The sequence below is a fragment of the Ochotona curzoniae genome, unplaced genomic scaffold (assembly GCF_017591425.1).
Source record: "Ochotona curzoniae isolate NIBS_2020 unplaced genomic scaffold, NIBS_Ocur_1.0 scaffold_4506, whole genome shotgun sequence".
NCBI classification, from domain to species: domain Eukaryota; kingdom Metazoa; phylum Chordata; class Mammalia; order Lagomorpha; family Ochotonidae; genus Ochotona; species Ochotona curzoniae.
The window spans coordinates 5,325,618-5,339,040 of NW_024467119.1; the positions used below are offsets into that span (position 1 = coordinate 5,325,618).

Genomic DNA, 13,423 nt, shown 5'->3' on the forward strand with positions numbered 1-13,423 from the left:
GTTGATACCTGACATATGTGTGTGCAAAAGCAGATGGCACACAAAGCTTCTTGGGATAGAGAACAAACCAAAGGAAAAAGCAGTAAAACACAAAATTATTAACTGAGTCTTCACTGAGCCAGGCTGAAAGCATGCATAAATTATGCTCACTTACTTTGTCATTGTTAACTATTTATTTATTTATTTGAAAGGCAGAGTTAGAGAGACACGGCAGGAGAGCGGGAGTGGGATCTCCCTCAGCCAGGCTACTTTCTACAAGGCTGTAACGGGGCTGCTCCGAAGCCAGAAGCGCTGTCCAGGTCTCCCAGGTGCCTGCACAGGTCCAAGCACTTAGGTTATTCTCTACTGACGTCCCGGACACACCAGGAGTGGGCTGGGCGGGAAGTGAAGAGCCAGAATTTGAACTGCTGTCCCAGTGGGATGCCGGAGGTGCAGTGGCTTTACTGCCCCGTTGCAGCATCGGGCCCTGGACACATACTGTCTAAGTCACTGATACCACAACTCAGGCACAATCAGGAAGCAAAGTATAAACAAAAACAACATTTTTGCAAAATAAATGTCACAAAATCTATTATTTAATAAAGCTAAAGCATTTCACTCATTGGTAAGCTCACCGGGCTCTTGTCAAGACCCTATTAGGCTATTAGGCTAATGTCTCCTGTTTTATTGTCTTCTAAGCACAGATTGGTGTTTGAAATTATAGAGCAGTTATTTTCTTGCTTTTGTGTCTTTTTTACACCACAAAAGAAACCACTTAACCTCAAAATCTAAGCCAGCGCCATGGCCACAGCACTGCTTCAGGACTACCTAGTCGCTTAAAGAATAATCAAACTCCAGAGAACAGCACATTGGCAGTATAAAGCAATGGTTATCAAACTCAGAAATGTCATAGGACAAACACGCTTCTTTCTATGTTATCAGCCTAGTAAGTCATGAAACACAATTTTTATTAAGACAAATATAGGGTCTGGTGTGATGACCGAGCAGCTGGGTCCTTGCTTGTACTCTTGGGATCCCATACGGGTGCCACTTCATGTCCCAGCTGTTCTACTTCCCATGCAGCTCCCTGTTTGTGACCTGGGAAAGCAGTGGAGGATGGTCCAAGGCCTTGAGACCCTGCGCCCACACAGGGTCCTGGCTCTTGGCTTCGGACTGGCTCAGCTCCAGCTGCTCTGGCCACTTGGGAAGTAAACCAATGGATGGAGGATCTTTCTCTCTGTATCTCCTTATCCCTCTCTGTAAACCTGCCTTCCCAATGAAAACAGGTAAATCTTAAAACAAAAAATAGAAAATATTAAAATATATATATATAAATTACATACACAAGATGTAGGATTTAGAGCAAGATTTGAAATACAAGAGACTTCAAATTTTTTTTTGACTGCAAGTGGCCACCTTGAACTCGTAGACCCAAAAGACACGTTTGCCTCTTTTTGGACTGGAGAAGCGCTCATAAATTGCAGCAGCCCTGCACTCAGCCAGCCAGCTCTCCCAGAGACTCGCTGGGCTCTGCGGGAGAGCGTCAGGGCCGGCCGACCCCAGCGCTGCGCATGGCGCTCCAGCCAAGCTGGCACTCAGACTGGCATGTTCTGTCAGCCTGGAACATGAGGCCCTAGGTTTTAGCCTGAAACAAGCTAAAAAAAAAAAAGGTGCGGGGAACAACAGGACAAAATGTGCAGTGGTTCCTGAGACAACAGATAAAAGACAAAAAGACAACCAAAATTAACAGCAACAAGAGGCAGGCCAGACCGTTTGCCATGTTATTGAGTCAGGAGAGTCTCCGAACCACGGTAACTGCTCAGACAGCTGAGGAAGCGCAGGGACGGACCAGTGTCAGGAGGTGGGTCAGCACAGCCAGGCCTAGAACAGGGCCCCAGGAAGGAGGGTGCTGCAGGAGGAGGACCCCACAGACCGCCACACAGCGCCTGAGGGGGCACAGTGAGCACTGAGCAGTGCGGGCACCTCAGAACCATCACTGGGCCAGCGAGCACCAACCCAGAAAGGGGCAGAAGTAATCCCACCCAGGGCTCAGAGAGATACAGCACAGCCCCCATCCTAGCACCAGACCACAGCCCCTGGGTAGAGGACCCAGGAGAGGCTGGCATTCCCAGGCTCTAGACTGAACACTGCTCTCAGAAATAACACAGTCCTGTGGGCCCTCCGCGCAGCTACACGCACAGACAACAGTCCCGTGGGTCCATCCGCACAGCTACACGCACAGACAACAGTCCCGTGGGCCCATCCGCGCAGCTACACGCACAGACAACAGTCCCGTGGGTCCATCCGCGCAGCTACACACACAGACAACAGTCCCGTGGGCCCATCCGCGCAGCTACACGCACAGACAACAGTCCTGTGGGTCCATCCGCGCAGGTCACACACAGAGAAGTAAACCCCCATGCTCACAGCCACACTAGCCATATGTGGAGTGGGTCCATTAACACGATGAAGCAACTGTGGAAGTCAAACATAAAAAGTCCTATTGTGTGATACCACTGAAAGGAAATTTTCAAACTGGCAAATCCAGAGAGACCGACCAGGGCAACAGGGAGGCGACAAGAGCAGACACTGGTGAATGGATTACGGTTTTACTTTGGAGGGAGAGAAATGTTTTAGGATGAGAAAAAAGTGGTCGTTGCATAAAACTGCAGAAGCGCTGTCACTGAGTTGTTCACTTTTAAATTGCTGCATGAATTTCAACTCAAATTATTTTCAAAAATAAGACAGCAAAAAAAAAAAAAGTGGAAATAAACAACTGATGGCAGGGGAACAAATTCCAAACTGAAAGGTTTAAACTGAGTTAAGAATCATGAGAAAGAGCCCAGCAGAATGGCTCGATTGGCTAATTCTCCCACTTTAACTGCCAGGATCCCAGATGGGTGCCGGTTCATGTCCCAGCTGCTGAAGGGCCTGGGAAAACAATGGATGATGGTCCAAGTGCCTGGGTCTCCGCACCCTCGTGCGAGACCTGGAAGAAGCCCCGGGCTCCTGCCCTGGATTGGCCCAGCTCCTGCTGCTGCAGCCACTTGGGGAACGAACCAGCAGACAGAGGTTCTTTGTCTCTGTCTCACCTCCTCTGCCTATCCAATAAAAATAAGCCAGTCTTTAAACAAAACAAAACAACAAAAAAGAAAAAAACCCAAAATCACAAGAAAGGTTGATGTTCCAAAATGGCTAGTAAATGGCAGTAAATGGCAGAGGCTGACAGACTGAATAGAAACATAAGCTCCAACAGCACCTACAATAAGTGAACTTGAGATAAAAATCACAAGTAAGCCAGAGTGACCCAAGAGAAAAGTACCCTCCATGCTAACATTCACCAAGGCAAGCTGCAGGGGCGGGGCGGGGCCGCCGTTGGGCGCAGCAGTTCTGCCGCTGCTGAGAGCAGAGCACTTACAAGGACTCAAGGCCTCGCTCCCACATGGCAGACCTGGAAGAAGCTCCCGGCTCCCAGCTTCGGACCAGTTAGGGCAGCCATCTGTGGAGTGAACCAGCTGATGGAAGGTCTGTCTCTCCCAGCCCCGACCTCTCCCTCTGTTACTCTGTCCTTCCAAATAAAAACAAAGAAATCATAAAAAAGATCCCGCCGAGGCCTCCTGCACCCCCTCGGAGTGCACTGGCTGCCAGGTCCCTGTCCCAGCTTCCTGCGGGACACGAAGGCGGCCAGGCAGCAGTGACGCCTGCAGCCGTACAAGATCTCTTTGTCTCTACCGTCCAAATAAAATTAAATAAAAACCTTAAACAGCTGGAACATAGATTGTGAAATTAAACAGGAAAACCCAGTTATTCTAGTCAAGGAGTATAACTCCTTCTCTTAGTGTCTGATAGTACTCTTAGATAGAAAAATCACTAAAAACATCAAACAATTTGACTAAAGGGACATTTGCCAAACATTCCAACCAATACAGTTTTCAAGTACACACAGGTGACCAATCAAGACAGTTCATCTTCTGAGTAACAAAGCAGATCTCAAAATATTTACAGGAATTCAAACTAGGTAAGCTATATGATCAAAATAAAATGAAACAAAAGATCAGTAACAGTAAGATCTTGACACAGCACCCAGCCAAAACGAAGAGAAGTAAACTACTTCCCAAACATTCACTGTTCAAAGGGTTAATGAACAGATTAAAAGGGAACTAAAAAGAACGCATAAAAATTAAAACACAATATATCAAAATTTGAATGACAGGAAAGCCACAGCCACGCTCAGCAACGAGATGACCACACTGAGCAGCCACACCGCAAAAGCAGACAGACGGCAAACCAACAGCCTTCATTTCCACCTTAAGAAACTGGAAAAGGAAAAGCCAATTAAACCCAAAGAAACAAAATCAAAAAGTTAGAAATCAACAAAATGAGATTGTACTAGAAACAAACATTGCAGTATGCATCTCCATTCTGAATAAAAGATGGACTCCCACTGAAACTGTGAGACATATTCTGGCAATAGGACTTTGTACCACTGTCTGTACCTACATCAGGATACACTTAATGGAATGATGGACTTAGGGCTGCTTCTGAAGGACTGGTCTATTATAGTAACATAGGGGAAAGCAGGAGGACTTCTGGGAGGGGAAATCCCTGGGCTGAAGGAACTGTGTCAGGAAAAATAATTTAAAAAAAGGGGGCGGGGGGGGGGGGCCCCCGGCGGCGTGGCCTAGCAGCTAAGTCCTTGCCTTGAACGCACCGGGATCCCGTATGGGCGCTGGTTCTAATCCCGGCTGCTCCACTTCCCATCCAGCTCCCTGCTTGTGGCCCGGGAAAGCAGGCAAGGACGGCCCAAGGCTTTGGGACCCTGCACCCGCATGGGAGACCCGGAGGAAGTTCCTGGATCCTGGCTTCAGATTGGCATAGCATCAGCTGTTGCGCTCACTTGGGGAGTGAATCATTGGACAGAAGATCTTCCTCTCTTTCTCTCCTCCTCTCTGTATATCTGATTTTCCAATAAATAAAATAAATCTTAAACAAACAAAAACACAATTAAAATGGACAAGCCTCTAACAAGGCTGGTCAGAGAAAAAAAGAAACAAGAAACAATCAAGAAAAAGTGGTAGCACAACCAGAGCCTTTACCCTCAGCAAAAGGATGCTTAGTAATGTTGAGAGCTGAATGCTTATAACTCTGCTCTGTAAATAAAACAAGGTGCACAAGTTCACTGAGAAACACAGACCATAAGCATCAACCATGACAAAACAGATGATTGAAAAGTCTCATATTAATGAAAAAACTTAATTTGTAATTAGACAAACAAAAAATTAGAAGAAAACTCTAGGACTAGATGGCTTCAATAGTGAAGTCTTCTAAAATTTAAGGGAGAAAACACACACATATTCTCTACAAATTCTCCCATAAAACTGAAAAGAATATTTTACAACTAATTTTATGAAGTCCTCATTGCCCTTATAAAGCAAAACCAAAGATTTTACAAAAGACAAAAAGTATCCCTCACGAACTCAGATGCAAAATTCTAACAAGCTTTTAGCTTATCAAATCTAACAAGATACCAAAGGAAAACATACAATATCAATGGGTTCATCCCAGAAGTGCAAAGCTGAACGTCCCCAAGTTCAATGTGTTTCTTTTTAGTTTAGAAACACAGTTTCTAAGTGGGTAAGCCGGTGAGGTCCATCTCCATACAGCAGAGCAGGGCACAATCTGGTGGACTCTCAAAATGATAATGCGTAAAGGCCAGGGGGCTGTGCACTGCATGATGCCACCTACGGAAAGCTCTAAAACCTACACTCAGCGCTGGCAGGAGATGGGCAGCTGCCAGCGGTGAGTAGGTGGGATTTTAAAAAGGCAACTTGGGGGTGAGGACTTTGCTCACTGTCTCGATGTAAGTGTGTGTAAACGTGTGGGTAGGAGACAAAACTCAGCAAAAGGCACACTTTACACCTGAGAGTTCACTGTGGGACACTAATAACACAATACATGTCATTACTAAGATACACCATATGCAAAGCCACAAACCTTCACACATTTAACAGCTGAAATTACAAAGCAGATCGGCTAACAATAACAAAACTAAACCAGACGGCAGTGAGACAGAGGCCTGTGGAAAATTTCCAAATATTTATGGAGTTAAAGCAGTATACTAATTAATTATTCATAAGTCAAAAAAGTCAGGGAAAATGAACTGAAAGTAAAAATGTGACATAAAAATGTATAGACTAATATCTGTTCTAGAAGGAACTAACGTTAGATCAGGAAAATAAACCAACATTTCCCTGGAAGTTTCACCCAGTGGAGAAAAAGGAAAGATACATACACAGTGCATGAAATTGTCACAGCTGTCCAATAATACAGACATCCGCACAAAAAAACCAAGAATTCTCAAGTTTCTAGAATTTAGTAAGAGTGCTCACACCCCCACATACAAATAAATAAACTTGAGTATTGGTGATGAACAATGTTAAATTTTATTAACTTATTTAAGAGAGACCGAGAAAGCTCCTCCGTTTGCCAGTCCACTCCTCACATGTTCCTAGCAGCCACTGGTGGTGGACCGGGACAAAACCCGGCGGTGAGAATTCATTTCCAGGTCTCCCACAAGGGTACCAGGCACCCCAACTACTGTCCTCCAGGGTGCACACAGCGGGCACTGGAATCAGACGCAAAGGCAAGACTCTAACCCAGGCACGCTCAGATGGAACTGGCCATCCCAAAGGGCCTCTGAACCACTGTGCTCAACAACTGCTCCATAGAAACCAAAGTTCAGCAAGCAACAACAAGCACAAAATATAAACAAACACCTATGAAGTTCAATGAAACATGCACGTTAGGGACTGGCAAAGGGGGTTAAGCCACTGCTGGCAATGCCTACTTCTAGCTACCCCATTTACTATTCAGCTCCCTGCTAACGCACCTGAGAAAGCAACGCACACACTGGACCCTCTGCCACCCACAAAGGGGAACTCGGTGGAGTTCCTAGCACTCTGACTCAGCCTGGTCCAGCCCCAGCCGCCGCAGCATCTGGGAAAGGAAACAAGGAAGATCTCCTCGACACCTTTCCTCTGCTGTCACTGTGCTTTAAAGTCAAGACACAAATAAGCCCGACTTAAAACTTCAAAGAACATGTATGTCTATATGCTGTGTAAAAAACTATAAAACCCACGTGGAAAGCGTAAGACCTAAATAAGAAACACGTGGAGGTATGTCACGTTCATGGTTTGGAAAGCTAATTATTAAGGTTTCAGTTCTATCAATTAGCCAAAATCCCTGAGGTTTTTGGACATACTTTTTGACTCTAAAATTTGAAGGCAAAGTACAGAAATTAGAATAACCAAAACAGTCATGGGAGGCACCAAACTGGAAGGCTAATCCAGCTGCTGAAGACTTAGGAAGCTCTGCTGGTAAGACAGCACGCGTCAGGATCAAAGAACAAGAGGACACAGGGTGTCCTGACCCGGAGCCTCAGCCGCAGTCGGCTGCCCGCTAGCCGTGCAAGACGGGAAGTCACTGGCTAGGCACTATGCTGATATACTGGCTTTCATCAAAATCTTTCTCTGCCAAAAAATAATGGTAACAGAATACAAAGGCAAGCTAAAGACCGCAACATTATTATCTGCACATATTTGACAAAGAACTTGTGTACACTAATATGCAGAATTCCAAAAATACAACAATAACAGCATTTTAAAATAGGCAAATATTTCAAAAAGCGGTCTAACAAAGAAGATACACACGTGGTAAACAAGCACAAGGAATATGCTAAATGTCATCAGTCAGGAGCATGCTGTAAATAAAAACCTCCAGGAGATCCCACTAGATAGCTAGGGGAATGAACAGAATGTCTAAAAACTGAAAGTACTAACCTTGGTCAGATGCTGAACAACTGGAACATTACTGGTTCGAAGGCAGAAGGCTCACCCACAATGCCAGCTCTAGAACCCGACTTGAGCAGGCATGCGTACCAGATTCTTCCTACAACATATTTCTATGGATTGGCTATGACAATATTTTATGTGTATTATAAAGAAATATATTTACAAACCACACACTTAGGGTTTTCAATATTTTCACAATTAAATTTTAGACAAGTGTAATCTTGTAATCTTGTGGATATCATTAAAGCATATTAAATGGGGCTGGCATTGTGGCACAGTGGGTTAAACCTACGCTGGGATTCCAGCACCTTACATGAGCACTGGCTCATGTCCCAGATGCTCCGCTTCTGATCCTGCTACCTGTTAGCGCAGCAGCAGCTGACCCAAGTCTGGGCCCTTGTGGCTCACAAGCAAGGCCCTGACCACGTGCCAGGCTCCCAGCCTTGGTCTGGTCCCTTCAGACAACTGGGCAGTGGACCAGTGGAAGGAAGATTTCTCTTTGTGTCTACATTTCAGCATCTTAGAAAGTCAGTTAATAACATATAGGGCTAGCATTGTGGCAAAGTGAGTTGACCAACTGCCTGAGAGCCTGGCGTCCTGAATCAGAGCACCAACTCAAGTCCTGTTGCTTTGTTCCCATCAGCTCCCTGCTAATGCCCTGGGAAAGCAGACAGCCCAAGGCCTGGGCCTGCTCCCCACGCAGGAGTGCACATGAAGTTTCCTGGCTGCAGTGAGCAGATGGAAGCTCTCTAACTTTCCTCTCTGTCATCTTCGAACAGGAATGCATGGAGGGAGGGGTGGGCATTCAGTGCAACAACCAAGACACTTCAGGGAACTCCCACATCTCCCATCAGAGTGCCCGGTTCGAGGCCCAGCTGTGGCTCCCACTAACAGCCCCTTCTCCTGTGTGTCCGGAAAGGCAGCAGATGACACAGGTCAAGTGCTTGTGTCCCCGCCGGGGGATTTGAGGAGTGAACTAGCAGACAGGAGACGTGTGTGTGTATGTACACCTGCCTTTCAAACAATAAAAGAAAAAAAATTAAACAAACAATATCGGGAGAACGTTTTTAAATGTACTATATCCACACCTTGGAATATTTTGTGTAACTCAATTAAAAAAAAAAAAGCAAAAAGTAGGAAGAGATGTTTGGCCTAACAGTCACTTCTGGACACGTGCATGCCGCCCCCGGAGTCCTGACTCTGCACACACTGCAGGCAGCAGCTGATGCCACCGGGGCTGGACCCCACAGGGGACACCAGATGCCAGTTCCTGTAGCCATCTGGAGAGTGAGCCAGTGAATGGAAACACTCTCTCCCCTTCCTCTCACACAAATACTTTCAGAAAAAATAATCTCAAAATGAAAAGCTAGGTCTCAACAAACCTCATGATTCCAGGATAAAAGAGCAGTAACTGGGTTGGCGTTGTGACATAATGGCTTAATCTACAACCTGGAATGCAGACATCCCCTAGGTGCCAGCTCAAGTGCCAGCCCTGAGAGGTGCGCCTGGGGCGGCAGCGGCACTCGGTGCACAGGAGAGGCGTGGCAGAGCTCCAGGGTCCCGGGTTCACACTGGCTTAACTGCAGCCCGCCAGGTCCAACAGTGAGCCTGTGGGTGAAAGATCTCTAGCTCTCTTCTCTCTCTCTGTAACTCTGCCTTTCAAATAAATCTTTTAAAAAGAAAATACATTACAGTAATTACCAATCAAGCAAGATAATGAAACAACAGAAACAACCAAATAGTATAAGGGACTGCAGGACAGAAAACTCAATTGTAGATCCAAAAATTTAAAACAAAAAACTTTCCTGCGTTGCGGCCAGATTTGCAGCACAGCAGGTAAAGCCACTGCCTGTAATGCTGGGACTCTAGGTGGACCAATTCATGGGTCCACTGCTCCACTTCTGATCGAGCTGCCTGCTACCTGCCTGGGGAAAGCAGGATAATAACGACCCGTGTGCCTGGACCCTGCCACCTATGAGGGAGACCCAGGACAATCTCCAGGTCTGTCCTAGTCATTGTGGCCCATTTGGGAAATGAGTCAACAGATTAAAGATCTGTCTCTCTATAGGTCTGGAATTCTTTCAAATAAAGAATTTTTTTTTTTCCAAAAAAAACATGCCATATGATCTGGAAAACCTACTACAATGTATGAAAAAAAAAAAGTCTTAGAAAAAAGTAAATATTTTTAGCTATTAGAGTAAATACAAGGTTTCTCTATAAAGTTTAAAGAAAATGTTTATTATGAAAAAACTACATATTAATTTAAAAACTTTTTTGCACAAAATGACGTTGCACTAAGTTGCTAATCGTGTCTGAACAAGCACGGCTTGAAGAACTAAGGGTAAGGCATTAACTGAAGGAGCCTCTTTCAAAGCAGTACCAACTCCACTACAGCCAAGGCAAGGGCGGAAACCGAGCACAGGGATGGGGACCGAGGAGCCGCTGACGCTCCACTCCAAGTCCAGAGGCTGTCCTGATTGTTAAGAAGGGATAAGACGATGTAGATGAAGCCACAAAGCACAACTTTCACATCAGTTTCTGAAACATAAAAGTAATCCTGCTCATTCTTGTATTCTTCTAATACAAGACCACCAACTGACAACAGAAGTGACAGTACTACAGACACCTGGAAAACTTAAAGCGAAATAAGCTTTCTGCTCAGGGGGCACAAAAATAAGAACATTTTTTTCCAACAGAAACTTTAAACCAGTGGGACTAAAGTGCTGAAGTATTTCTTCCAAAAATTAGGAGATTTCCCAGTATACTCATAAAGACAAAGCATAACCAAGAACCAGCTACTGGGAGCCGAAGGGTCCAATGCTTGAGCAAAGGCCTTGCGAACACCATGTGTACACACATGCAGGTGTGTGCTGCTTGAGGCACTGTATGTGCTCGTGTGTGTGTGTGCTGGGACGCTCGAGGCACCTTGTGCACACATGTGTTGGGATGCATGAAGTACTGTATGTGCTCGTGTGTGTGCTGGGACACTCGAGGCACCTTGTGCACACATGTGTTGGGATGCATGAAGTATTGTATGTGCTCGTGTGTGTGCTGGGACGCTCGAGGCACCTTGTGCACACATGTGTTGGGATGCATGAAGTACTGTATGTGCTCGTGTGTGTGTGTGCTGGGACGCTCGAGGCACCTTGTGCACACATGTGCTGGGATGCATGAAGTACTGTATGTGCTCGTGTGTGTGTGTGCTGGGACGCTCGAGGCACCTTGTGCACACATGTGTTGGGATGCATGAAGTACTGTATGTGCTCGTGTGTGTGCTGGGACGCTCGAGGCACCTTGTGCACACATGTGTTGGGATGCATGAAGTATTGTATGTGCTCGTGTGTGTGCTGGGACGCTCGAGGCACCTTGTGCACACATGTGTTGGGATGCATGAAGTACTGTATGTGCTCGTGTGTGTGTGTGCTGGGACGCTCGAGGCACCTTGTGCACACATGTGTTGGGATGCATGAAGTATTGTATGTGCTCGTGTGTGTGCTGGGACGCTCGAGGCACTCTGCCGTCTCTCTGGAAGTCAGAGAATGACCGCTGCAGGGAGCGCATGGAGGGTCAGCCACAGCTGTGGCAGCACAGCAGCCAGGGAAGCGGTGCTCCTGCTCAGCCCCCTTCCACAGAAGGCCATTCTGCAGAAGCACTGAGGGGACCTTGCCAGACACCCACCCCAGGGTGCCAACCCGGCTTCTCTTTAGATCCTGGAAAGGACATACATTCTTCTTTGGCAAACAACACGAACTGGATGATATGAACACGGTCCCAGGGCCTCTCTGTGAACACATGAGACGACTGGTATCAACACTCACTGCTGTCTTGAACTTCACGCAGCTTACGTTGAAAACAAAGTTTACACTTTTTAGTGGTATTTTCCTTCTTCTGATTTGAGAGACAGAGGGGCAGGGAGATCAGAAAGAGACAGACATTCCCACTAGTTTACTCCCCAGAACTGCACAAGAACCAAGATCTGATGCTGTGAACCAGGAACCCACACAGGCCTTCCATGTAGATGACAAGAATGCAACTTTTGGAGTCACCCCTGAGGCCTCCTAGGATCCTCGTTAGTGGGATGCTGGGACAAAAGCTAGAGCTGGAAATTCACCCTGGACAGCCTGAGCATCATCTCACATGGTAGGTCGATAACTTATCCCCTAGTTCCAGTTTTTCATGACTGTTCTAAACTTTCTCATATTATAAGAATAATTCCATTACAAAGGCATTATCTCCTTTGTACCAATAAAATATACTAATCAAAAAACTTTCAGCAGAAATACACCTCTATCTTATAATAGACAAATGACAAACAGAACTTGTCTTTCTGTATTTTCTATCATTAATTGGTAACAAAATGACATGTAGTTATACAAAATCATTTATTCAAATGAAACTTACTACTTCTTTTGTATGTGATGAATACTATTTTTTAAACTTTAACAGAAATGTAAAGCAGCCAATCTAGACTAACTGCCCAACACCTTAAGAATGTTTTATTATAACCTGTAAAAATGTCTTTAGATGATCTCTTCTGACCAGTTATTATGTACTCAAACATTAAAATACAAAAAGAAATGAAAAAAAATCCTCTTGGTCGTGCAACTAGAAATGACCATTTTATTTCTTCTATGAGCACTAAGCGTTTCATTACTAACAACGCTGTGCTGTAACTCAATCCTGACAGGGCCCTTCTGCAGTCATTCAGCTCCAGCCTGACCAACTTCTCCACTTTACGACGACAGTGCTGAGGAGGCAGCCGACTGCCACAGGGAACCGGAACCCCGCAGCCTGAACTCCTGCTCTGTGGTGCTGTCGGCACTCACATTCACACACTGAGCTAAGTGTCCCCTAGGCTGAGCTCAATGACTTCCTATGTCGATTAAAACATAGCTTTCAATGGCTATTTAATATAATTACACCTAGGTACACAAAAAATTAATCACTCCTCTACTGGATCACGTTACTTTCATGTGATAATACAATGTGATTCATTCAAGACAAAAAAGAAAAAAACCTAGGCAAATGCAAAAACAAAAGAAAGGCTGTTTATCTACTTGTAAATTTAAGTTACAACACAGCATCAACTTACTCTCTTACTGAGGCAGATGACCGGCCACATGCTGCAGCCGAGTGTGCAGCAGCAGCAGAGGCAGCCGCAAAGCAGCCAGCGCACGTTGACAGGAAGGCTCTTCTTAAGACAGCTGTTCACTCTGTTGATGCTGGCTTTAAATTCTTCAGGAGCTACCTAAAGAGAAATTTTTAACAAGTAAGAACATTGCAATTTTTTATGTCAATAAGAAGTCTCTTTAGCATATTTTCTAGCTTGCTAAGAAAATATTTAGTTTTGAGGTACAAATACAGAATTTTAAGATACTCACTTTTCCAGTTAATGAAGAAGGGAATTCTGATTCAAATTTGTTGCTCAATCCAAATCTATTTAAGAAAAATAAAAGCAAGAATATGCTATTACATATCGTCACAAATTATTTAAACCATTTAAATTAAGCAAAGATCAAGTACACAGAATACAGATTATATGCAGAGAAGGTCTGAGACATAACAAAAAGTCTAACACACAACCATTATAAGTA

At 45.1% G+C, this 13,423-nt stretch overlaps 1 protein-coding gene across 1 annotated transcript in view; it reads right to left on the minus strand.

Moving 5' to 3' along the window:
* CHIC2 (cysteine rich hydrophobic domain 2) overlaps positions 1-13,423 on the minus strand; it is a 55,578-nt gene that overhangs the window by 25,968 nt on the left and 16,187 nt on the right. Inside the window, exons 2-3 of the mRNA XM_040966670.1 lie at positions 13,211-13,265; positions 12,922-13,077 (exon numbers count right to left, since the gene is read on the minus strand). Of these exons, the coding sequence (XP_040822604.1) occupies positions 12,922-13,077; positions 13,211-13,265 (211 nt within the window). The remainder of the gene's footprint in view (positions 1-12,921; positions 13,078-13,210; positions 13,266-13,423) is intronic.